We start from the raw sequence: 27,536 nt of genomic DNA, 5'->3' as shown, positions 1-27,536 counted from the left end.
GCTAAGGCAAAAGTTTGTCATTGTTCCCTAGAGAACATATATCCTAACCTTAGCTATTCAAGAGGAAAAAATACTGGATGCTAAAAATACTAAATGGCCCGCCTGGATTGGCTGCTTTGCAAACACCATCCAACAGCATGGTGTTTGGAAAGCATTTCAGCTTTCCAAACTGCATTTTCTTTAAAATGGCTTATGTATGGTCTGTGAAAGAGTCAACAAATTATGTGGAATTCATTTGGAGTCACATTCAACAAAGAGAAAAATCAGCAAAGAGATGAAGCTGTGAATTCTGACCCGCGAATAGCAGGGGACCACACATTACCAAACATACTCAAATCTAAAGAAAGTGAAGACATATGTGGGGGGGAAAAAAAAAGAAAGCAAGTGAGGAAGTTGCGTCGTGTTTGTTAAAGGAGTGGCGCTGGGAATCGTTTTATTTGACTTCTGTTAATGCATACCATTAATAATAAGCGTTATAGTTTCTTTAACACCAATTCTGTCAGAGGCAACAAGCTGATAGTTCACAGTTTTACACTTTGAAAGCAGTATTTGTAACAGTATCATAATTATCCTCTTGTGCATATCTCTCTTCACTTTACAAACTGTAACGGTGAAAAAAATTGAGAGGGGGTTTTCATACCTGTTGAAAACTGTGAATACTATCCAAGTATCGTTTTAAGATGTTGTCAGTCGGCTGTGAATGCAGCCTTTTGAAATTGACAGTGAAGGAAGGAAGATAAATTTAACCGTTAAACTTCCACAATCTTCGATTGTTTTCAGGTCACAGAATTTTAAAAACTTTGGTCTCATTATGGTCCCAAACCCAATCGTTCCATGTTGTTCAATTGTTCCTGCTTAGTATGGAAAGGCAGTCCTCACCTTTCTGCGTGACAGGTGTGTTTTCTCAACCACTTTGCCTGTTTGAGGATATAAGTCAGTGAAGCAGAAAGGCAGTTTGATAGACAGAAAGGGTTTACTAACGAAGTGGAAAAGTCAGGGAAGCTAATATATTTCTGCGGTTGAAAACATGTTATGTTAATGCCGTATGCCACCATCTGGCCCCTTGTCTTGCTCTGGTTATATAAACACAGCAGTCTGCATGGTCAGTAAGTTTCTGAGTTCTACATTAGGTTAATAGTCTGCTGCTTCGGGTATTCCCCCACTGATGCCCTTCCTCTCCGCATTGAGTCGATGCACATTTCCTTATGCAATGCATTATTCATCCTTTACTGTTGAGTTATTAGCTGATAGGAATTAGATGAGGCATTACAGGAGAATTATACAAATGTGCTGCTAGGAAAATTAGTGCAGCTCAGTGCTGTGCTCTCTGACTGAAAGATCATAAGTTCAAATCCTGAACCTGCCATAAACCCTTGATGCATTATTAAAGACTAATTATATCAACATTATTTAATGGATCCCATTATGAAATTGAGTGTTGGAGCAAACATGATTATACCTTTTAAAAATAGTGGGACTGGCATGTGGGATAGAATTCATTTTATATTATTTTGGATGTCTTATGACGTACTCTCATTGAGATGAGGCACTGTATTCGCTGTACACTGCTTTGTAAGGGATTTTTTATCTTCCTATGCCCTTAAAAATTAACCATAATTTATCCAAATGACTCATTTATATGTTCCAATCTTTTGCCTCACTCAAAATTAAGTCATAAAGGATATCAGGATAAGTTGTTGACAGAGTTAGAACCGTCCATTTCAGCCCCAAAATGCATCAAAAAGGATTTTTTTTTTTGTTCTTCCACCGTTCCTGCATGCTGACGTTGCAAAATAAAATCCATTCCTATTTCAGCCTGTTTCTAGGCTAATGGACATGGAGTTACAAATATCTGATTGCGGTTATGTGTGTAGATACACCTGAAGGGAACAAAATGTAACTTGGTGCGCCTTCAGTGTGTACCTTAACAATGAAATGCATTAAATTGGAACATCACATTGTCCCTCATTCTGCAGGGGAATACACAGTACAGACTCTGATTGAACTCCAAGGTGGTCATATGCCGAGTTAATGACCCACTGACTTTTACCGTGTATTTTAATGTGCCTGTGCTCGCCTGGCTCTCCATCATTAGTACTGCATGTTATTAATGCGTCCTTGATATGTGTGGGTCACAATAATTTGCCACGTTTCTGTGATTGCATTTTCACCGCATAAAGTTTGTGTCTCCATTTAGCAGTTTCATTGCCTTAATTTATTCTGCAGCCACTCTGTTCGGGCTCCTCCTGTCTCCACCCAGCCTCCTGGTATTTATGTTCTTCCTCCCCCGGGGAGTGATACTCGCTGACATCGCTCCTCCCTCCTGGCCAGATGTTGAAATTTAAACAGGCCATTCATCAGCCAGCAGATACATGAGTAGCAGCAGAGACGGGGGCAATGACCCTGCAAAGACATTGTTAATATGCAGGTTTACACCCCTTTGCTGAAAGCGTTCTGTTCCAAAGACACGTACGGGGCAGGAATGGACGCTCGGTTCAGCTGAAACTCGCAGTACTGAGCGTCGGGCTGGTGATTAAAATGTTTCATTTCCTCTGTGTCCAATCTTTACACTGAATTACTGTGGTTACTTAAGAGCCAGATGAGGTCTTGGATTTCACTCAAGATTTTCTGGTCGCATAAAATCAAGTGGATTTAGTTTTAAATTGCAGGAAATGTCTGTCTTGATTGTTTTTACAACCTCGGTGCCACATTCATAAAGTCATATTCCTAAGGGAGAAGAATCCATGAAATTTTTTTGGATATGCCTACAAGTGGGGGCAGAAGTGAACATTTTGTCCTTCATGACCTGTAATGGGACATTATCCCCTGAAGCTGAGTGGTATTTCCCTAACAGCTGTTCAGCATTGTCTCAATCTTTCCACTGCTTCTCTTCGCCTCTTTTCCTGGGAACTTCTTCCTGCCTTTAGTGACTGAGAGCTGTCTCCCTTAATGTAAGCCGTATCTGTTTATTGGTGACAGAGTTAACATTGCCTGAGTAATGGATTTGTTTCACTCTAGAGGATTGACGGTCATCTGTAAATAAGTGTGACAGATGGATTTTCGGTAGAGATCGACTGGAGAGATGTGTGAGAGCCCGGACAGGAGATCCATTTAAACTGAGTCTGCAGCAAATGTAGAACCCACAGATCCACCACCCACACATTCAGAGTGTTTGAATCCCTTATGCCTCATGTTCTTGTCACTATATGCAAGCAAATCTTCAGCTTCTCCCATAAGGCGACTGTGAGGCAAAATGGTAACCAAAGTATTCATACCCACTGATTCATTTTACATGTTTCTATGTTGCAACCACAAACTTTCATGTAATTTATTATAAGTGCAACGTGGGAAGGTTTTCAAACATTTATACGTACAAAAATTAGACAATTGTGGCAAGCCTCTTCTTGTTCAGCCCCCTTTACTCTGATGTCCATAAATACAATGCAGTTAAATACAACGCTAGTAGATTGCTCACCAAAAGAAGAAGGCAAGAAAACTCAAAACTTATGAAACTTAAAAAAAATGCAGGTCAGTCATGACAAGTAAAATAGGTGCGACCAATTATTATGGAAGAAATTAATTGTCAGCACTGCTAGGTGGTATCGCCCAGTCAGGTTTATTTTATACCATGCACATGATATAGGAACCACAAGATCAAAAACTCATGAACAGGTCAGATTAAAGCTGTGAGGCTCACAGTGGGTTCTTTCAGACAGAGTCCATACATCGGTTTCATTCAAAGACAGGGAATCCCAAAACACTGGGGAGACAGTCTGACTCCTGAGCAGCTGCAGAAAACAATATCTTACCTTGGGTGTGTAGCCCCGACATGTTCCTTTGGTTAAAGTTAATAAGCACCTGGAAAAAAGACATGACATAACATGACCATCAGATTATTAGTCATAATATAATTTAAAAAATTCAACCGCACAGTAATTACAGAAAATCATTTTGTTCGCTTCACCGGTGTGCAAATTTGTTTTTTGCTTTGTATGATTTCAACATTCTTAAGGTCAAAATTGCTTATTTTTTATAATATAATGAATTTACGCATTGCCTGTTGAAACCTATGTAAGGAGTCTGAAGCGAAGCAGTGCAGTTCAGTGCCTCACCTCTGGAGACGCTGTGTCACAGTGAAGAAAGCAGGCAGATGGCTGCTATTGCTGCTATTTTTATTGCCGTCTCTCCTCGTTAATTACAATAACAAGTGGAGCCAAATACAAGATAATCCTGAAAGGAGACTTTTAAGAAGCTAGTGAAGTCTTGAGACTGGGGCGGAGATTCATCTTTCAGCAGGACAACAACCTTAAACATACAACCAGAGCTTGGATCAAAGCAACTGTCTGTGTTGGAATGACTGCCATTAAATACCTTGAAATGTTTGGTTCTAATATCACAAAATTTGGAAAGTTCAAGGAATATAAATAATTCTGCAAGTCTCTGTAAAGCCTTATGAAAGATTAAATAAATATGAACACACAAGAGAATATATTTGTTGACATCAACTTGAAAGTTTGATGACATTTGAAATAGAGTCTTAATAGTTTGCAGCTTCATTTCTTGTTTTGTTTTTTTTGCCTTCTGTAATTTATTTGTTAGTCAGTCTTGCTTCTGTCTGATTGAAGTCATAAAACGTAAAGACGGATGACACCGTCTCATTTGGGCTGTTGCTACATGTAAACCACATTAATATGTCTATTTTTAGTGCTCTGCTGAAGCTGCAGGAGACTGGATCTCCTGCTCAGTTGTGCCACAGAGGGAAAATAAATTTGAGCACAAAGAAATGTAATAAATTTTTCATGAATGTAAACTGAATCTTTCTAGGATTCTGCTCTGCTCTGACAGGAAAAAGAGAGACAGAAAACCCAATTTAACTAGAAAAAGAGACTCAGGAAAGTTGACTTTTTTTTTTCTTGTATGCTCGTCATATGTTTGTATTTTGGACAGTGTGATAAATATTAGTTTATACTTTATGCTTTATAAAACGTCTTTTAACATCTGCACAGTTTACAGTTGAACGAACCAGAAATGTTGGTTCTATGGAAGTGAAATTTCTGTATTCAATAGGTTATTCAAATATCATCGCTTTTTTATGTAAACACTTTTAAGTGTTTTTAAATACCCACACTGCCAACTTTATCCAAAAATGTTTAAGAGAGTCAGTAAGGTCTGCTCCTTACTGACCTGAGTCATGATCTTTTTAATGGATTTCTGCTTATAAAAGATAAATTACTGCTATGCTGGAACTTATATTTTTCTAAGAGGCCTTTTATGTCAGTGACTCCCAAGGCTGGTCCTGAAATCCTTCCGTCCGTCATGTTTTAGTTGTTTCCCTGTGGCCGCACACCTCATTTAAATAAACGGGCCATTAACGGTCTGCTGTAGAACTTCATTGCATGCAGAGGGAGAAGAACAGTTATTAGAATCGGGTGTGCTGGAGCGAAGAAACATCTAAAACATCCCAGATAATGGACCATGAGGACCAAGATTTAGGACCTCCTCAAAGAATAACTTTACGCCCATTTTGTAGTTGCTGGTTATTTTATTCTTTTTGCGATTTCATGCTTTCTTTTGTTCAGTTTTTATCCTTTTGAGTCTGATTTCTATGTTTCATACAGGAAGCATCCTTGAGATGTTTTGTGCTGACAATAGCTGTTTGTTTTTTTCATTAGAAATTTGCAAAACCATGTCGATATTCTGCAAAGAAAAAAAAACACAAATTCGCAGTTGCGTTTTTTCTATCTAATAAGAAATGCAAGTAAAATCACACCGTAATAAATTTGTTCATGCAGTAAGTCATTAGAAAACACCCCACGCCATCATCATCCGATCATTTCCTGTCGTCGTATTCATCTTTTCTGCCTGTAGTAACATCTGGTTTTTGATCATTTGACTGGTGTGATGCAAAATAAGTGTTTCCATTGCAGTTTTTAGGAACACTAGTTTCAATACAGACTCAAATCAATTTACATTTATTTATATAGCGTATTTCAGCAAAAAAAAAAAAAAAATATATATATATTATTAACCAAAAGCAGCTCTAAATAAATGGGTTTTTAGCTGTGATTTAAAAGAACTTGGTGCTTCAGGAGCTTTTTTCCAGATTAGTAGTTCTAAAAAAACTGTATGCTGTTTCTTCATGTTCTTCTGATTCTGGAAATGCAGAGTAGACTAGAACCAGAAGATTGGACTAAGCCTGTTGCAATAAGTAATTAATAAATTCTCTTTTTCTTCTCGTCTGTCTTTCAGGACTCAACGCTCTGCCCTTCGATCCAGCAGCCAACAACGATCCTCTTCAGTTCAACGGTTCTAGTGGTCCACTTGGGACTGAGTGCGCTCCCTTGGATAACACTGCTGAAAACGGCAAAAAGAGAAAGAGAGCCAGCCTCCCTCCAGGTACCGACTACTCCCTCTAAAGTATTCCTCTACAGCAGCAGGATTACAGCATGCTCTTAAATCCTCATCATTTTGTCCTAAGCCATGTCGAATTTCAACCCAAGTGTCTAAAAGCTCAACTGGAGGACTTTTCTCTTCGCTCAGGAGAGTTTTTTACCTCAGCTAGCTTTCATACCTTGCTATTTTGTTCCTTCTTTTCTACCAACATTGAATACCTTAAATGGGAATTGTGGCATAATCCTATTATTGGGTGGCAGGATGGACAAAAAGTGGCTTATTTTTTTAGTCTTTACTGTTTCCTATTACCTTGCCATGTCCTGAGGCTCCAGTTGTCTGGCCTGTTTAGGGGTCGTGCAGCTGCTGCAGGAAAACTGCTCCTTTGAGATTATGTGTGTGTGTGTGTGTGTACGCGGGTATTTGTGTCTGGATGTCTGTTACCGTGACAACACTGCCTGCCAATCACAAGCTCCTGCACGCCTTCGGTTCTCCCACACAAAACACTCGACTCGTCACCCAGGGAGTGGCGCAGCGAGAAGATGTATGTGTCCACGTGTTTATGCGAGTTCGCTATAATTAAACAGTCATTTGAGTAAGTGGCTGGTCGCATGGTAATGTGTCAAATTAAAGAAGGACTTTCTAATTAAAGAATTAAAGAAGTTCTGACTAATTAATTGCTTTATAAGTAGACAGAAGAAAGCCCCTCAGACAGGGAGGTGGCGTGCCATGTTCTCTGCTTCTGTGGCCATGATAATTGGTCTGACTTATTAACGTACAATTAAAAAAAAACTAATCAACTTTTTAGCATTTCTTCAAATCTTTACTTGGATAAGTTCATGAATTGATAACTGTTTGGCTTTCATTCACTAGTACAGGTTTACTGTAGCTGTAACTATTTATCATGGCTGATCGTGAAACTAATAATTATGATTAGAACGAATTATGCTCATGTGTACCGCATCTTTTCTGTATGTGCTCTGTTTGTTAGGAATATGAAAGATGTTTCTTGCTTCATTAGAGACATACCATGCCCATCAAACGTATCATATTTAATTATGTTGCAGCTACAAACATCAATGTATTTATCTGGATTTTACTACGTAACTGTGGAGTGAAATGAAAAAGGATTCCATATTTATCATTTTTACAAATACAGATATGTGAATGATGATGTGCATTTGTTTTTAACGTTTGAGTCAATGTACCAATGGCTCCTCCTTCGAGTTAAAGTTGTATGTTTCAACAAGTTCTAGTACATTTGTAGACCAACATTTCTGCCTTTGTAGTCATGAAAAGATTTAGAAATCACAGACATTTACGACAGGTTGCTGTTTCTTAGTGGATTCAATTGTGACTTTATAAGATGGGCCAACCAAGAGCTGTGCAGTTATGAGGTGTAAGAAAGACTTTACAAAGCTTTGAACATGTTTACATGTAAAACTCCAAAATGTGTGGTAGCGTTTGTAGTCTGCCACACAGTCAATATTTTGTAAAATGTCCTCTTGCTGCATTTACCACTGCAAAATTTTAGCTTATGTCTGTACAAGCTGTGCAGGTGTAGAGACGAGATTGTTGCTAGTGCTTCTTGAGTTTCATCAGATTGTGTCTGTATGTTTGGGGTCATTGTCCCGCTGGAAGGCAAACCTTCACACCAGTCTCAACTCTTTAGTAGCCTCTAACAGGTTTTCTACCAGGATTACCTGTCTTTAGCTCCATCCGTCTTCCCAACAACTCTGTCCACTTTCCCTGTTCCTGCTGATAAAAAAAAAAAAAAATGCTTGATGTCCCCCTCTAAATGGCTTCTAGCAAACCACAAACAGGAACTTTTTTGTGGCTTTCTTGCAATAGTAGCTTTCTTGTTTTCAATCTTGTTTAAAGATTTGTGGAGTGCAGGACTAAAAGATGGCAGATTGCCCCACCAGAGCTTCGGATTGCTGCAGCTCCTACAAGGTTACCATGGTGAATCTTGTCTGCTTCTCTGAATAATGTTCTCCTTGCTTGGTCTGTCACAGCTTGAGACATTGTCTTTTTCGCAATGTTCATTGGCCTTTATGGTGCTGTTTGTTCATCTGTAAAACCTCTGAGTCCCTCGCAGAACAGATGTATTCATAATGTGACTAAATTACACACAATTAAACTCTGAATTGATAATTACGTGATTTCTAAAACCAAATGGAGAAGAGTTTCCAGAGGACACGGGGTCAAATACTTTTGCAAGGCTTTTTACCTAAATGGCAAAGAAAAGATTAGATGTGGGACAATGAATTATGATGTCTGTTCATAAGGTTGTTTGTTTTATGATAATATGACTCATTCTTATGAAAAACATATTTGAGGAGCTTCATGGGAAATAACTTGAAGAGCCTGCTGCATTTCATAAAAAAGAAAACATCATTGTAACCGCTATAGATACATTTTGTGAAGAGACAGATCAGTTTAAGTGCAGGGGATTATGGTCTCCATTCAATGCCGTGATTTATATATGAGCAATTGCCCTCTGCGGCTCTGACAGCCTACTATCACATCATTAGTGTGACTCCAAATGACTCTGTCAGTGCCACCAGTGCAGGATTTTCTCTGCCTTTGTTGTTGCTGAAATTGAGGATATTTTTGCTTTCTTCTGCTGTGATGGGGTACCGTGTGACGCCTGTGAGAATATCCAAAACGCTAATAAGACTGTGAACCAGTTTGCAGAATTTGCACCTTTAGATTGGAGATTAAACTGCACCAGAGGACACATGTAACCAACCAAACACACTGCAGTCCTTCAGAAAGTAACACTTTGCAGTTATTGACCATCACAGCCATGCTTTTCCAATTTTGTGTCTTTTAAAAGCAGTGTATAGACAACATCAGTTTTAGGCTCAGTTTTAACCAGAGTAAAGGCGCTCCTAATCACATTCTGCTGCGACGAAAACCTTAGGCTGACCCAGAATGCTGCTAAGAAAATGGATGTGTTGGTTCCATGTCAACTCCACAACCCGATGGATGGATGGATTAAAAAAGCGACAGATGGATGGAAGGGATGCAGAGCTACAACTATCCATTATTTTGGTTATCGATTATTCAGATGGTTAATCGATTAATCAGATTTAATCACATTCTGCAGATTTCTCATTGTACCGCCTAAATCTCTTTTTTTTTTTTTTGACAATCTTAGAAATATATTGAAAAATACAAATAAATAAGTGATTCAGTTTATTTTTAAAATAAGGAAATAAACATGTGTTTTGCCTAAAATGCCAAAATAGCATTCCGATTGTAAACAAATGATCATTTGCATAGTAATCGATTAATTTTTGCATGAACTGATTAACAATTAGAAAGCAGAGGGGCTTAATCTGAGATTTTCTTTTTACAGAATCTGAACCAGGTGAAGCTAAAACTGCCACTTGAGGAGTTGTGGGTGGAGCATATATATAAATATATATATATATATATATGTTCATATATATATATATATATATAACATATATATAAATAAAGTTTTTTTTTTTTTTTTTCTAAATGTTCATATTTTTGTACAATTTTAGCTTTATTGCTGCTCTGTGTTGTTCTTTTAGCAACTGGCCTTTTTTTAGTCTGTACTTCAGTTAACAATTAATCGATTATTAAATTAGTTGGTGATACTGGAATAAAAGAATGGATACATAGATAAATGGATGGATGGTTTTAAAATGGGACTGATGCATGGATACATAGATGCATGGATGAACAGATAGATTCGGTTCTCTGGTTCTCTCTCTATTTTTACCAGATCAGTGGTCAGTTGCATGAATATGAGACAATTATTGTAATTATTTCCTCTTTCACAGTGAAGATGTAGAGGTCAATCAGGAATGTCAGATCTTTGCTGGATTTGTGTAAGACAGCAATTTATTTCTGATTCCTTTAATTTTCCCATTTTGATGTAATTATCAGGTTAGAAGGTCAGAAGCAGTTTAACAAAACAATACTTGCAGTGCCCAAACCTGTCCTCTTTATGAATTTCTGTTTGAATGTAGAAGCTTTCTTAGTATTTAGCTTCGTGGTCTCAGCCTCACATCTGTGACGTCTCTGTGGTGAAGTTTAATTACAAATTTCTTTGACTTGACCTGCCATAATCAGAGGGTCTGTTGATGCTTCCTTGAAACCTTTTGAAGAATGGCAAGGTTAGTCGAGGTCTAAAGCAAATCAATGTGAGGACTTTACTGTCTTATAATTTTAGATTCTGTCGAGCTCCTGATTGTCTTTGGTCTCGGTCAGGTGCTTCAGCCCCTCAATGAGGCGCCAATTCATTAACAACCCGATTGACTAAGTGCCATTAAGGAACAGTTATGGATTGTTTTTGTTTTTCTCTCTTCTCTCTTTGCAATATTGCTGCACCTATAAATCTTTTGTGCATTTTTACAGCCATTGAGGCTCCATTTTCTCCAAGTAACTCATTTAAGAGATTTAAAAACAAACTGATATGATCTTCAAAGGTTGAATTTCATCCTTTTCGCCTGATTATTTATTGATGTCCGCCAACATTTTTACTGACGGAGCAGCACAAAGCTGGAAGCGAAGTTTATATAAAGGTTTTAAATTTTTTAAATAAACTAGCTGCAAGAATACATGATTGTCAAAATTAACCTTTTATGCATTTATGCGGGTTGCAACAAGGAAACATGGCAAACGTGTACAAGAAAAGCCACTGGGTAAAATTTACACACAGAATCTCGTTCTAGCAAGACGGCAAAGTGGCTAGATTAATTATAATCGTGTTAAAAATGAACCAATCAAGTCGAGACCAAATCTTATGGAAGGTTTTTTGGCAAGACTTGAAAATATGTGTGTGTAGTTATTCTCCATCTAATGTGACAGAGGTTCCGAGTTTTACAAAGAAGTGACAGAGATTTGAGTCCATACAGGTGCAAAGCTGATAGAAACCTACTTCAAAAGACCTCCAGCTTGCAGAACCATGTAGACCATGAGTCATTCTCCTCTATCTTCACAAATATGCACTACTATGGGCTTGTTTTTCACATAAAGAATGACAAAAAGAACATAAAATACGCTAAAGTTCTTGGATCTGATGTGACAAAATCTAAAAGCTCACTCATTTTTGTTCGACTCTATATGAAATGATGAGCTGTCGCTAACAAAACAAAACTAACAAAACGTCTCAAACGTTTGAAGCAGAGTTCATATTCTGTTCACCGAGCCTTAAAATAGACACTCACTCGACACTCAGTGTAACTAATTATACTTTAAGTTCAGGGGGGAAAAAAAATAGTTCCTGAGAATTTAAGTGATGGCAAGACTGGAAGGGCTGTGCTTAACTGTCTCGGTCCTTTAATATCAAATTCATGAATATTAACACTTTCTTTTAATCAAGCATTACATTTTTATGCAGTTTTTTCCCTCTAAACAAAGAGGCGAGGTACTTGACCACCATCTTTGCCCTTTATCCTCTCTGTCCTCTCTGTTTGTGGACACTCTGTGCCTCTGTGTGCTTGTCTTTTATTAATTCATAATAAGAGGCGCCTTGGGGCTGCAGAGATTTCCCTACTCTGCTCTCTGTTATTTTTGTCAGTTTCTCAACGCAGCCAGAGATGGCCATTTCCCCCCTCAAGTCCTGCTGTGTCTGAGCTGCAGGCAGTAAACGGAATGAGATTTTGAAATGATGCACAATTTTTTTTTTTTTTTTTTTTAAGAGGCAATATTTCCCCTCCCCTTTCGATGAATAGAAACATTAAATTAGCAGGATCCGTGTAAGCCGGATTTCGTCATCCCACACCAATCTTTACTTTTGCCTTTTATAAACAAAGTTTGCATCCGGAGAAGCGTGAGGCAGAAATTAAAACGAACATTTCTGAAGTTAGAACTTGTTATGAAATAAGTTGCTTGGATTGAAGAGTGGTATTTATTTTTCAGGTGAGAGCAAGGAGAGTCCGAAGCTCTGGGAGGTTCTGTCAACTACAGTAATGAGGTGTTTTTACTCACCACACATAAACCTTGCCTGCAGCACTCGTCTGCTAACTTTCTGTATCCATGCAGCCCTTGATAGGTCAAAGAGAGTGCAAACACATTTCCTTTTGGGGGGCGGAAGGGATTGGATGTGGGCAGACGGCTGCAATATACCCTGCATATTACATTTATTGACACCCCTGGTAAAAATGTGTCAAAAGTTTCAAAGTACTTTCAAATTTTGTATTTATTTATTTTATTTTTTTGCAGTTTTAGAATCTCACAGTGAAAGTTTTAGAAGAATCCTACCATTAATTTGAGAACATGTGCCCGAAAGGCAAAAAAAAAAAAAATCTCACATTAAAAAAATATTTCTTTTTCAGCAAAGGTGATACAGTTTTGCACACCCCTGCTTTCATTGCTTCACGGTGTAAGTTTGCCAGTAAGTCAGTGTAGTCTTCTGCTTTAACATTTCAGAAAGTTGGTGCTTACAGACAGAAAGATTTTTTGACCATCTATCATCACATATTCCTCCTAAATCACCCAGAGTCCTTCGTTCTCTTCAGGTCTCTTCAGGTCAACCTGCAGGTATGCCTGGAAGCCTGATGGCCTTGGAAAAAGTGGTTGTTTTGTGTTTGGCAAATTGTGTGTCTCTGTTGATTTGGCTGAAAGGCTCAGTGATTATTTCTGTTTTCTGGCAGTTTTCCTGTCATAAAAATCTGTTATATCAAAGACAACAAAAAGGTTTCCGGACCTTTTATAATATCTGCACCACCCTAGGAGCATTCACCATCTAAATTTGTGCATCAGGTTAAGAAACTCATTTTTAGAGTTAAGCAGACGCCACATTTTAACGTTTTTGGTATTAGGAGAAACCTGTTTTACTACCCACATCAATTCCAGTCAGCTTGTTGGCATATAGATGCCGTTAAATAGAAATCTGGTGAATCCCAGAATGCCGTTATAAATATGGATCCTCATCCAGCCTACTGTCCAGAGGCTAAATAAAATGGACTTGTGCATGTGAAAGTCACTGACTATTATTTAAAAGTTGTTTGAAACTCTTAACTTAACAAGAAGTAAATTATAAATTGTAAAATGTTTCAATTATTGTTTTATTTAAAGCTTTTACCTTAATGTGGGATTTATTTTAATGGGTTTTTTTGTCACTGATGGAATTTTATGAAATTGCTGGGTGAAGTTTATTTATTTTATAATGAATACACTTTTAAATAATTATTTAAATGTAGCATTAAAAAAATGGAAATACAGACATACCTTATTAATATAGAATTAATTAATTAATTGTGCCTCAATTACATGTATTTTTAATTTAAAAACTACATATATTGATGTCAAGATTTAATCAAATATTTTGTGTTCCTCAATTCGAGCAACTTCAAAAACCATTCAAAACCATTGATCCAGAGTCATAGCAAACTTGGAAGAAGCCAATCAGACGCCAGGGTCTCTATATTAGCTGTCTTAGTCCCGCCCACTGAGTTTGATTGATGAAGTCGAAAATTTGAATTTATTCAAGATGTGCTTCAGCACAGGAACATGACAAAATTAATTGAAATAATTGTATCTAATTTTTAAAATAAAATCAATATATTAATTCTTTATGAAAAGTATTTCCAATTTTTTAAATAGATTGATACTTTTAAATAACCAATTTGTAAGTTTTTTACTTATTGTAATTTGACACGTACAGCACCATATATATATGTTCAACATACATAAATATGTTCAACATAAAGACTGCTACCACTGAAGTCTGTGCCGTAACAAATAACCGTGTGATAAAGCTCCACCAAGCAGAACATTTGGCCTTTTCTTGAACGGGTTTCATGTAACAAGGTTGTTAGACGGGAGGAAAAAGTGCTGAGTAGCGATCAGAGCAGAGGTGTATTTTCGAACCCGAGGCCTGTTGTATGGATTTATCCAGAGCATTTTTAATACCGGCATTGCGTTGATCAAAATCGATCAAACTTTTAACACAAATGCCAATTCACAGGCAATAAGAGAATTGTGCTCTCACCAATCAAATCGCTGATGCATTAACCTTTCCTGGGAGCCAAGCGAGGGGGGGATTGAATAAAAATGCTATTGATTCTGCAGGCGAAAGGTTAATGTCATTGAGCTGAGGAAAATAAGAATGCAAGTTGTGTTGGTTGGCTGTTTTAATACTTACCAGACAGCTGCTACAGCATTATATCACATGTAGCAGTCATTGTGATTCAGCGTGTATTTGCAATTGATATGCTGAGTTTTTCTGCGGTACAAAACATTTTCACAGTTTGGACGTCAAGGCAGGCATTAGTCCTGTGAGGGAGAGAGAATGCTTTCCTCTTTTTGATTTACTGGTAGTTGTTAAGCTGCTGCAGGTGGCTCTGGCAAAGAAACAATGCAAGACTGTCCAGCTGTAAACCTGGCTCGGTGGGACACTGTCTGAAATGATGCCAAACACACACATTCACACTTCTCTGTAAGATTACGGTGTTGCTCAAGAACGGCAGTTTTACTCCTGATTGTCGTTACCACTGGAACAACACTGACTTGTTGTAAACCATTCCGTTGTGTTGTGGCATCTGCTGGAGGTATTTTAAAGGTGAGACCTATGAGGGAAATGTGTTCTCAGGGTTTGTATTAAAAATTGTCAAAGCTATTTTGTCAGTACAAGGTCTGTGAAAGCGTGCAGTTTATACCCGGTCTCTTTCCCTCTCTGGCCTTCTTGTGATAAATGGTTTTCAGCTTCACTGAGTTTCTCTTGTGTGGAGCACCAAACACCAGAAAGATGCACTTCGCTAAACTGAATGTTGGCTCATGTTCTCATAGAATGCAATAAAAAAGTTTCTGGCATTATGTGCTGCAGTATTTCTTTCTTCTTTTTTTTTTTTTCTGCGACCTCTTTTTGTAAGATGATGAATCAGAGCCTAAAACAATGTAATGTGGTGTAATTTGTAGTCAAGTAGCAGTCAAACAGTGGAAGATAAATAATTCAGCAAGATGTTAAAACTGTCACAGCTGACAGTCAGGGTGATGTATGACCAGGTTGGTGTCTCGAAGAGTTCGGTGTGAAATGAGAATTACCCTGATTTTTTTATTTTTTTTTTTTATGCTGTGGTGGAAGTGTTTAATTTCTACTGCAAAGTCCCTCAGTTAAGATAAACCATAAAGCACTATGCTGCTATAATTATCCTACTGATAATTATAGCAGTATGACAGGTAGTCTTTATGCACCAGTTCACTTTCCTCTTCTCGTGTTCTTCTCCTTTCAACAAAATTCTCATTGATAAACTCCAAAGTTTTTGAAAGTATCCTGTAGACTGATAACATTGGTCTTGTAAAGATTAAAACAAAAACAAAAAAATCACCAAGCCTACTGTGAAACATGGAAGCTTTGCTGCATTTGGCACAAAGAACTTTGAGTCTGTCGAAAGCACGATGAAGTCTCAAGACCACCAAAGCTTCCTGGAGCAAAACGTACCACTCAGTGACAGAAAACCCAGCCTCAGACTCAGTTCTAGGGTAAAAATGTGGGAAAAGGCGTTCAAGAATAGCTGTAGCAAAACTAAAACATTAGACTATTCCTAAACGTCTGAGGCCAGATTTTATCTTTTTGAACATTAAAATGATCTAAAAATTTCAAGACGCCATGTTTCAATAACCCCAGCTACTGTTTGCAAATGCAGAGAATAGATTGTTTGCATTGATTACTGCAAAAGGTGTTACTACACAGTATCTCATGAAAGGGAAATCTGTTTTTTCCAATTCATTTAATTCTTTTAACTACTCAGTATTCAATTGAATCAATAATGACACAGTATTGGGTCATATTAGGTCAGTCAAACACATGGCAAACAACCATGCTACATTCAAACCTAAGGGTGATTTAAAGTGAGCAGGTATCCTAATAATCGTGCTTTTGGACTGTGGGAGGAAACCGGGAGTACCTGGAGAGAACCCACACTTGAATGGGGAAACCATGCAAACAGGAAGACTGAATTTGAATTCAGGACTTCCTTGCTGCAAGGAAACAGTGCGACCAACTCCTCCCCTCTTCTTATCCAGCATGGGTTACTCTCCCTCTCTCTGTTACAAGAGTTCAATTGTTTCCGCGGCTGCTCTGGGAGAGATAAAGTCGGTGCAGAATCTGTGTATGTGTCTCCACGAACAATGTGTCCTCCTCGGTGAAATTGTTAAGCTCATAGAAGGATCCTTTGATCCGAGTTGGAGCAGAGTTATCGGATCCTATATTCTTGATCTCCTCTCCTGATGATCATCAAGGAAGGAAATTAAATCCCTATTCATCTTTTGTCTTGTTGCCTCACTTATCTCCAGTACGTATTTTCTTTTTTAATTGTGCGGCCATGCTCTCTGCCACTTTCCTACATGCTTCAGTGGTCTGGGATTTTAGCGCTATATCCCCTCAACTGGCAAAGCCTACAAATGTGAGCACTAAATAATTCAAGGCAAAAGGGCACTCTGGTTGTCCGTAGACTCTAGCTGAAGCTAATGGCGAAGCTCTCTAAAGATCCAGCTATATGGCCTCTTCGTTTGTTGCATTTTATTTATTTATCGTCTTGCATGATGAAAAGAAAAAAGATCAGAGATGTGCACGACCTACTTGTACTTACTCAAGGTATCCAACCAGATGGGAAAAATACGATGGCTCATGAATTACTTTTTCTTCCTGATGATGACAATCTGGTTGTTTCGAGGGTTCTAGGATTTCAAACATCGTACTGATTTATTGGTCAGTGACCGAAATGTTAACATTTTCCAGCACAAAGCTTGTGTTTCTAGGCAAGTGAAAACAATATTCCTGCATCAGTGCAGCAAGTTTGTACTGATGGAGGAAGACCCAAATATTTACAGTGTGTCTCAACAATGTTAGAACAAGTAGGGTTGTGAGGATTAATCCATTTCTGTCTGTTCAAAAAGTAATGAATTTGTTTGCGGATTAAGTCTTCCAAATGGAAAACTGATGTCATCTATTGTTGTGTGTGTGTGCATGTGTGTGTGCGTGTGCGTGTGTGTGAGGGTGGAGGCATGAGCGAGTAATTACCGTGGTGACAGTAAACGTAATCTCAAAAAACTCCAGCTATGGTTGAGGAATAATCTGGAAAATGTTTTTCTGCTCCCTGATAGAGGCTGATGTTGCATGCCAGATTTTTCAAATTTCTCTAAGGATTTAAATTTTTATAGAGTATGATTTTCTTGCTAATTCATCTTTTTGTGTCTTATGGCTTTTCACTTCACTATCTTGAATTTGTTAGAATGCTGCAAGTTTTTGTTCACATTTCTTTTTCATTTAGGCGTTTGCTCAGATTTTGCATTCTTTAAACTGGTGACATGATTTTTTTTTTTTTTTTTTTTGCAAAATAGAAAACCGAGATATTTTTTAATATATTATTTCTTCATCTAATATATGCCAGCTCATAGAAATCTTAAACGATAGCATCTCAGGTAAATGGCACTTATACTGCATAGGTGCCTATACATGTGTAATGAAGGGCTCTAATCTTGTGTTTTCTTTAAACCACTCCACCCTCTGTTGAAATAAATATGCCATTTCCTCTTGAGTGCATGTTCTCCAAAGGAAACGGCTGGACCAAGATTCAAGGGCTCAGATGGTTCAATTACAAATGTAAGAGCTATTGAGAGGTTTTATCTACAATGTTTCATCAAGCCACCAGCGACTCTCAGATCTCTACAAGTCTGAGGTGGCCCTAAAACACCAAAGCAGAAGCACTCACCCAGATAGGTTGAATTACTTGATGAATTATTTATCATGTTGATGCAGATAAGCTTTGTTTCTACCACTAATGGAGCTAAATTTCGCTTCTGCTAGTTTTTGCGGATGTTTGAACTGGACTGTTTGGCGCAACCAGACAAGGTTTTTCCTTCAACCTTAAAAATCAAAAGCAACTTTGACCATTCGTGTTTAAGTCAGAGTTAAAATTAAGTTTTCAAGTGGAATCTAAACGACACTAAAAGGAACCTGAGCGTGGAAAATCTGCAGGGATCTCCTTTTTTTTTTTCCTTTTCTGACTGGCACCGCGCTCTCAGCAGCATATTCATCACCGTCACCCTGCAGCTCCACTCTCCTTCGATCAACACTTCTCTTTCTCCTTCTCCGTCTGCCTTCCCTCGGAGCCTCCAGCGGGGTTAACTGATCCATACCAGCTGCTTCTCACTGCAAGACATTAAGACTGCAACCAGTTTAATGAGCATGTCTGGTCCCCCTCCGCTGTCATCCTGCTCTCTTTTATTACAGGTCTGTGCACATGTGCTTTTACTATAGAGGTTTCTACAGCCAGGTGGATTGTCATATTTTACACATATTCTTCAGCTGCACAGTGTAAAATCAGAACTACACCTTGTTTGTTTTTCTCTGGAAGGAAGCGCTCCACCCCTGCAGTTTTTTGGCCTAATCCCCAATGGTCGTGCAGAGCATTGTTTGTCAGAAAAGTTGTTTGTGCTTGCTGTACAGCTGCACTTCATCAAATATTTCAGCAGTTGTCTTATAAAGAAGAAACTAGAGAGATGAGAGAAAAACAGGAGACTTAGTGACGATGAAAGCATTCAAAAGGAACTGTTAAAAATCTTCCGTTATGAAAACATACAAGTTAAACAAGTCAGAATCAATATAGCAGCAACACTCGTCAATTCAGCTACAATCTGCACGAAAGCTAATCCACAGCAGTTCATTTAGCTATGCGCATATGGCTGTCCTCGACATAAATTGAATCAAATTAAACAATGCCTAATAATGGTGTTGACTGCTCTGTGTTTGGGAGCTGCTTTGTCTTTGCCCCATTTCATTATTTGACCATGTTAATGTTTAAAAGAGGACTAAAGCATTTTGCTTTCCTAACTCTTAGCTTTCTTTGGTGCATAGGACATAAAATACCAGACATGTTTATGTGGCTTTGCCCTCTTCCTCAATGAAATGGTTTTTGAAAGTTATAAAAGGACACCAGCTCTTCTGTGAGATTATATGATGATTTTTTTAGCATAAGGGGTTAGTACTGCATGTCCTCAAAAGAATTTGTCAGATCATAGGTTCTATATTGTCCTCTTTTACCTGAGCTATAGCTTCAAATTAAAAGCTTTTTTTGAGCTATTGTACTTCAAGCTATGTTGGAAATTGTGAAACTATCTTGATTAATACCAGAAAAAGAAAAATCTGTTAACAATATAAATTTTAAGAATGGCAGAAGAGGCAGCAACAAATGCAATAAGTATGGTGGAGGACCTGTGATGCTGAGGACCCCATTTCTCTCCAAACACCTATGGTAGGTGTATGGCATGAATGTTCGTATATATCAGGGGATTTAAATAATGAATCTAGTCTTCTCCCACCGTAAACTGAAAATGAGCCTTCATCGGGTCTTTTAGTTGTTTAGTAGGGTAGTGGTCCATAATATCAACACACAATTTACCACACAATTTGTCAGTCTTTTTCCAAAGTTGTCTCAGTTCCCAGATCTAAATCCCCCCTGTCAATTAAGCTGAAGAAAAGAGATGAAGAATTTTCTCTTTTTACACATTTTCCCCTAAACTTCCAGCAAGTGTTTCCAAATCCTTGAGCTCCAACTTTACTTTTTATAGTAATTTAAATTGGATCTTCATACTAAACCATTGCATTAATTTTACTATGTGGCAGCTCCCTTACAGTATTCGAGTGTCAACAAAGCAGCAGCAGCTCTGCTAACTGCCTCCTGACCTTCCCCTGCTCTGTGTTGCCCCTCAGCTATTTGGTTTGTATAAGTAGAGCTAACTTGATAAGGTTTAAAATTCCAAACGTGGGTTTTGTGTAATTTTCCAGCACCACGTTTGAGGACTCCAATACAACAAAAAGTTTGAAAATAAAATGGAAAATTAAATAATAGTGGTAGCTCTAAATGAACGCTGTTGAACTTGATACACACACACAGTTTAATCAAAGAAGTTGGAAAAATGTTTATTTTCTGTTTTTCATGCAATATTTAGCACATTAATTACCTCATCAGTCCATTTAATTATTCCTATACTGGTTGCTAATTTTGGCAGGATCTGTCTTCTGTACATTACAGGCGGTGTTGTGAGTCTGTGCTGGTGTGGGATGTGACACAGCCTTGCAAGGAAAGTCTTTGCTGCAGGGTCATTGCCATTCCAAGCCAAGTGACGAGACTGTTCATCTGGAATCTGACGCATTTCTATACCTGAGGGTTTTGTGCTATTCATGCAGTTATATCTTCAGCAGTCAATCGTGATGCTTTAAAGGAAAAAATGAGCCAGTGAAATAGCCTCAGCTTCCTCCCATTCATTGAGAATTAACAGATAAAGATTCACAGGGACAAAGCTCATTTCATTTATTCAACTTTTCCTGAGTCAGAGGAGGTCACTGTCTGCTTGAATACTGCATATGGTCATGAGTGCCAGTCCATTCTATATGTATTCCTTATCCCCATTAAATTTTATGACCAATCGTGATGGAAACTAAACCTCATACCTTTACACCGAGTGTAAAGGCATCACACGATGGCATTCCCTCTCATTTGTCTGAACTGTTGCTCAATATTGAGGTCAACATTTATACCAGCATCACGGCCGGCATTGAATATCGTTTGGTATCATCAAGATTCAGATATGTAGATCGGTCGGTAATAAAAATAACAATTAATGGTCCCATTAATGGTACCAAGAACAACTCATGTGGTAAGAAGGTATTAAAAAGCAGCTATAGGACAGTTCTTTAGTAAAAATGAATTGGACCAGGCAATGACATTTAAAATCAATATTTATGACAAACTAAGTCAGATGGGTATAACATTTATAGAAACACGGATTATCGTTGTAATTGTTCTGGTAATAGGACCTTGCCTGCTGCAGAATCATGATTCTGGATCATGTTTTTATTCTTATGGAGATTATTAAACTTGAAGTACTTTTGCAAGCAAGAGAAGGGTGTGGTTCCTGTCAGAGGAGCAGCAGCCCCTGTAATCGTCCTCAGCTTTTCCATCCAGGAAATTTAGTTGAAAAGAAGACATTTCAGAGGAGATTTCTCTTCTTGTTTTCAATATATAATCGATATAAACCAATAAACCAATAGTGGTCAAGTTGCAGCTGTTGAAACTTTTTTAATCTTCCTAAATAAGAGACTCAGTTTGCTGCTGGTTCCTCTGCTGCACTGCAGAAATGTGTCCCCATGTGTACTTTTACATGTCTAGTTTTTAACATCTTTTATAACCTTTGCTGTTCCGTCTAGACACACACCCGGCTGAGGTTGAAAATGAAAGAATTTCTTTGCTTTTTAGTCGTCAACTGTCAAAAACCTGCTAAAATTTGGCAGCTCTCAGGAAGTGTGGAGTCTTTCTGGGAGGCTTGCTCTTTAGAGACCCAGTTATTCCTTCAGCCCTTCTTGTCACAACATTGCTCTGGCAGTCATTACTGCCATGACATACTCAAAGAAAGCTGCCTGGATGGAGAGGCGTGGCCCGATAAGAACCCTGGCAAGTTCACTGAGCTGTTGACATTTTCTCGCTGCTACTCCCCTGGTTCTAATTGGCTGCCGCTGATAAGATTCCCACGTTGTAATTTGCAGCTCCTGATAAGATGCTGTCACCTGCTGCAGATGACAACAGCTCAGCCATCACGGGGCGGACAGGGCCAAATCCAGGGCCCGCGCCTCATTTTCCAGAGACTCCCTTCCAGCGGGGGAATATAGAGTAGATGCAATCAGCTTGTTTGTTAATACGATTGAAAATTTTATTTCATGCCTATTTTTCACCGCCTTCAACATGTGCTGCTTTAACACTCTTCCTGTCAATCTCTGCTTATAGTTAGAACCACATTAATTTGTGAAAATAAGTCTTGTAATTCTCCGTTCCAGTGGAAATTGAAAATGATTAAAATTAAATCGATAAATTAACACAAGCGGTAAAGGTGGGTTGAGTGTTTTGTCTAAGTAATTGTTAGTCAGGACCTGAAACTATAGCTGCATTAAACTTTTAATCATAGGCATATTTTCTATACAGCAGTGCTATTTGGCAAAGTACTGAATTCTTAAAAACACATCCTTATTGACAAATTTAGTTAAAAAAAGTAAACAAATCCAAAAGATGCCAAATTATGAAGTTGACACTGATATGTTAGTATACCTGCAAACTTTATCCAAATTAAGACAAATTTATCCAATTTGTAAGACTTACAAATAACATAATTATAGTTCTTAAACTCGACCTTATAGACACTTTTTTCAAACAACTATAGAATATGTTTGCACCATGTCGTTATATTTGCCTGTATTTGCTCAGTTGCAGTCAGCAGATACTTTTCAGCGATAAAAGAGTTTGTTCTTGTGTCGACATCTTTGGAAGATCCAGTAACCGGGACTGTTAGCGTAAAAAAAAAACGACAACATGAACAGGCGTATGTGTGTGTAGTAGTTGTGTGTGCTGGCTGAAGAATTCAATTAATTTTACTTCCAGTTAAACCCAAAATTATTCACAGATTGACAGATACAGATACAAAATGTTCATTCACCCATTTCTGATAGAGAAGGAATGCAAAACATCAGATGATAATAAAATTATGCAAAAGAACTATTATTATTGAAAAAGTTTTCTATTTATATTTTGTTAAGAAATGTCAATAATTTATCAGTGGCAAAATACAAATCAAATCCGTACAACTGATGAGCGGCTTTCTGCATGTTTACGCTGATTTTTTGACAAGTTATCTTTGATAACGAGCTTCAAGTCTTTTAAAGTGCAAATAGTTTTTGCCATCACTTTCATTTTTGCCTCACACAACAAATTGTGTATTAAATTCATGCTGGGACTCCAAAGATGTGGGTAAATAAAAAAAAATGGTATGAGCCAATTTGGTGGTCTTTCCAGGCAAACCGCTATCAGCTTTATTTAATGTGAAGCCTTTTCTTAATTGCAGGTTGAATCGTACTGGTTGTAGTTACTAATTTCTACTTCCTTTTTTTCCTAAAGCAGAACATTTCCTAAAACTTGTTTGACAATTTTATAATTTTATGTATAGTTTTAAATTTTAACTGCTTTTTTTTGTTTTTTCTATTTTGAGAAAACGTCTTGTCTCATAATTTAAATCAGTTTGTTATTTAGTCAATGGATATGCGTTTTTCTTAATCTTATGATGAAGTGTGACAGTAAACAGCTATTTTTTTTTTGTTTTTATCAAAAACATACAAATTAAAAGATCACTTTTTTTCTGCTCACTTTATAGTCTTTGTATTGGTTGAGCTGCTTAGTGGTTGTCATGGTGACAGAGTGCCCATTAGGTTTCCTCGGCAACCAAGAGGAAACCGAGACTGAAAAGAATGGTAGTTATACCCATATGTGCTGATGTGTCATATATTTTGATGATGGACCTGTTCTTTTAATAACTACGCAGATGTTTGCAGCTTTGTGGTTGTCACATCACATGGAGAAACTAGGACGTTTTTTCTTTCTTTACTGTGGAAATCCACTCCATCTGATCTTGTTTTTAGGCCGAACTCGTACATTTTGCAGATGTTTTTGCCGGCAGAAGTAGCCCAGAGTCTCCTGGGTAAAAGCAAAAACCGCTGATGAAGACATTTTTGTTCTATTGTCTCCTTATCCTTAAAGTCGACACAATTAACACACTCAGTGGTCACCCTAAAAGTTTTATGTCCTCTCCATACCTTACTTCCTCTCTGCCCACCTTAAGCTGCATTCTGCATGTGTCTGTATCATTTTTTATTGATCTCAAGGAAGTAATTAGGCTTCTGTTTTTAGTTAATGGAATCCACAGAAAGCCTTGTCTGGCAGGCGAACTACTTGATGTGAAATTTGCTCCAGTCCCCAGAGCTTGTGTAATGGAAGGGCGTGTGGGTGTGTGCGAGTTGGATGAAGAGGATATGAGACAAACGCCTTTGCCCACAGTTAGTGCTGGGAGTCGGAGAGGCAGACCCATCTCTGGAGTTTCAGCGTTGAAGCGCTCACCAGCAGCATGCTGGCTCCTTCAACTGCAATAACGTGATAAGTTGCGACTTTGAAGCACGCAAATGTATTTATAGTGTCCTCGGTGATCTCAAGCAGTGTTTGTCAAAGTTTGTGATGCTTTTCTTTTTCCTTTGGTCTTTGTCTGCCTTTTTGCTCATTTTCAGCTTTGAATCTCTCCATTATGAGTACTATATCTAAGTATGGTAATCATTCAGGCATAATTCACTTAAACTTGAGGGATGAACTAGTTTTGACAACTTAGCAAAGCACCTTTTCTAAATTAGACACAAAAGTGTTCATCTTTTAGTTTAAGAGATTAATTTAAAATATCTCATGTGACTTATGACAGCATTGAAAATGGCTGAAGCATAATGACACAAAATACAATATCATATTTGAGTTTTGCAACTCTCATAGGCTGTCCTAGAACAAATATAGTTTGCAGTGGACTCCCAGTATTTCTGGGGTTTAGGAACCACAACAAGACATGAATAGTAAAAATATGTGATTATTTGTGACACAACTACTTATATTAGTAGTTATTCGCCTTATTGTGCTTCAATGCACATTGAAAACTGTTTTAGTTCTACTCCAGAAGCTAAAGTCTACAGTCTTCCTTATCTCCGTTCTTGACGGTACAGCCAATCAGTGCCAAGGAAGATGGTTGGTGTTCCTCGATTGGCTGCCAGGTAATATTGTGTCAAGTAGCATTTTGCCAAGGTATTTCAGCTCCCAAAGCTGCATTTGCTCAGCCAAATATTTTAGATTTGCTCTACAACAAAAATCCGCAAATAGACAAAATTTTCTCAAAGAATTTGTAATTAAAACACAGAAAAATATGTAAATGTTGAACCCTTCTTTGTTCACCAAATACTGACCCGTAAGTGGTCCACTGTTGTAATGAACATCCTCAGCTGAAACCCCTGATGCATTTAGATACCAATGATGTTGTAAAGTCAAATGCACAGTTTACTAAACCATGAGAATGGATTTCACATGCATGCAGATACAATTACCTAATTCTCATGGAAAAGTTTTTAGACCTCTATTTTTCCCCTTCACGCCGCAAATATTTTTTCCTCTTAAAAATGTAACCTTTAGATCTGCTATATTTAGTTTATATTGGCCAATTAGTCGCCATGGTTAGGACTGGACTGGAAATGAACAAAAGGGAGAAGCTGGGAAAAAAAAAAAAAAAACATCAAGAAAAATGTTGAAAGGTCAGATGTTTTCAACTGAAACAAAGGAAATAAACTTTGTTTATAACCTCATTTTATGTCATCACAGAAATGGCATTAAAAGGTTCGTTGGTTTCTAAATTTATCTAGAATGAAATTCCCTTGTATTGACCCACAAGTTTAAATTTTTGTTTAAAAATGATTCATTGGGCATTCCTTTTATTTGCATGAGACTCAGCTATGGTGGTACGTGTTTTTCTGTTATAATGCTTTGACAGTTTGCTTTGGGCCGTTTTCAGCCATTCATTAACCATGACCACCAAAGACTCTCCCATATTTCCCACACCTCTCTAAAGCAATCCATCCCCACCCACCCAACAGCACTATAAGGCTACAAGCTAACAGTCCTCCGAATGCTTTGACTAGCATGAACACTGACAGTCCCACAACTTTTTTTTTTCCCTCTTTGGGGACATATAGTCTCCGCTCCTGACAGTTCAAACTTCAAAGCAGACAGAAAACAGACCTAAAGAAATGTTCCAGCTTGTTTTTTTTTTCCCTCTTAGGTTGTCAAACTGTCCTTCAGGCGTCAATAAACACGTTCAATTTATGTCTCTTGTACTGAGCAACGATTTGCCTTTGTACTGACTGCCTGTTAAACACCAAACTCCTTCAAGGCTAGCAAGCAGATGCAGGCTCCTCACACTTTCTGCAGTCGAGCGATGATGCTTAGAGATCCGGGTTAAAATATTAAAATGTAAACCATCCATGTGACCTTCAGCCTAAACACCAGAGATTTAGGTTTTCTTTCTGCTATTTTCTTTAATTTCCTCTTATTTAACATTTTTATTGTATTTTTGCTGTTCTTTTATGTTCTCCTGATACAGTACTGACACCACCGAGGAGAAAAATTAATCGGCTCTTCCCAAATTTAACTCTTGGTCACTCAGGAGATCGCTGCCCGTAAACCGTAAGATGGTTAATTTCTCCAACGCTCTGTTTATTTTACTGCTTTGCCGCCACTCGTAGAATAATTAATCTCAAAAGCTGGGGATTTGCCTTCAAGCTCCTGTCTCAATAATGATGCTAAAACTGGAGGCAAATTAGGGTTGGAGCGGGTAAACAAAGCAGAAAGTGTATAGCAAACAAACATTGAGCATGTTTATGTTATGTACTATGGGATTATCTAGACCATATGAGAAAAAGGAGAAGAATCTAGACTCAGATTGGAAGGGTTTAGCAGACCTTAATCTATGGTATACAAGGATATTAAGTCACAATGAGCGGCACCGTTTTTTCACACCTGAGTTTTATTTCAGAGGAATTTTAAGTTGTGCTTTTATACTTTACTGCGTCTGCTGAAGTTAATGAAGGTTAAAAACAGATGAAAGCTGCACTAGCAAGCTGTAGGAGATCCCGATCCTTAATCTCCGCACAGAGACAAAAGTATCAAACAACACATCAGTGGGCTAAATGTTAAATCCAGGAAGGCTAATCTCTCCTGGCCCCGCTGTTCTGAAGAGTACTAAGCACTTACAGAAACTTTGCTCAAAAAAGACTTTTTTTGTCTTTGAGTTACATTACATGTGGGATCAATTAAACTGCACAGCTGTTAGATTCCCCATTAGGTTTAGCAATCTCTGAAGTGCAAACCGTATTTTGGTTTATACCTCATGCACTGTTTTTCACCTAAAACACTTTGAATTTTTTTATTTATTTTCACCTGCAAAGCTTGACTCATTTTATTGATCTTTTTTTCTTCGCTTTGAGTTTCTGTATTGGAGTTCCCCCACCACCCCAGATATATTGTTGAAGGCTGTGCCAACTCAGAAAGCGCAAACAGCACTTGTTGTTTGTTTGTGTCATAGTTCAGGACTGAAAGTAGTCTTGCACTTATGGCTATTTGGAGGCATTATAAAGTTTAAAAATATAAGAAAAATCAAAGGTACAATGGCACCTATTTGTATTGACACCAACATTTGCACCGACTCTCTGCAGAGTGGCTTTCATGCCTCAAAAGCTCTTTGGATTGCAGTTCAGACAGATG

At 37.9% G+C, this 27,536-nt stretch overlaps 1 protein-coding gene across 4 annotated transcripts in view; it reads left to right on the top strand.

Annotated features, from left to right (window-relative positions):
• Positions 1 to 27,536, top strand: part of LOC106950594 (ecto-NOX disulfide-thiol exchanger 2-like) — a 175,247-nt gene that overhangs the window by 105,269 nt on the left and 42,442 nt on the right. For all 4 annotated transcript variants that reach the window (XM_015037549.1, XM_015037550.1, XM_015037551.1 and 1 more), the window contains one exon: positions 6,250 to 6,396. In XM_015037549.1, coding sequence (XP_014893035.1) covers positions 6,250 to 6,396 — 147 coding nt within the window. The remainder of the gene's footprint in view (positions 1 to 6,249; positions 6,397 to 27,536) is intronic.

The sequence above is a fragment of the Poecilia latipinna genome, unplaced genomic scaffold, assembly GCF_001443285.1.
Source record: "Poecilia latipinna isolate Pla-1442-1.1 unplaced genomic scaffold, P_latipinna-1.0 Scaffold410, whole genome shotgun sequence".
Taxonomy (NCBI): Eukaryota; Metazoa; Chordata; class Actinopteri; order Cyprinodontiformes; family Poeciliidae; genus Poecilia; species Poecilia latipinna.
Note: the sequence above shows the minus strand (reverse complement) of the source record. Positions and strands in the feature narration are given on the sequence as shown.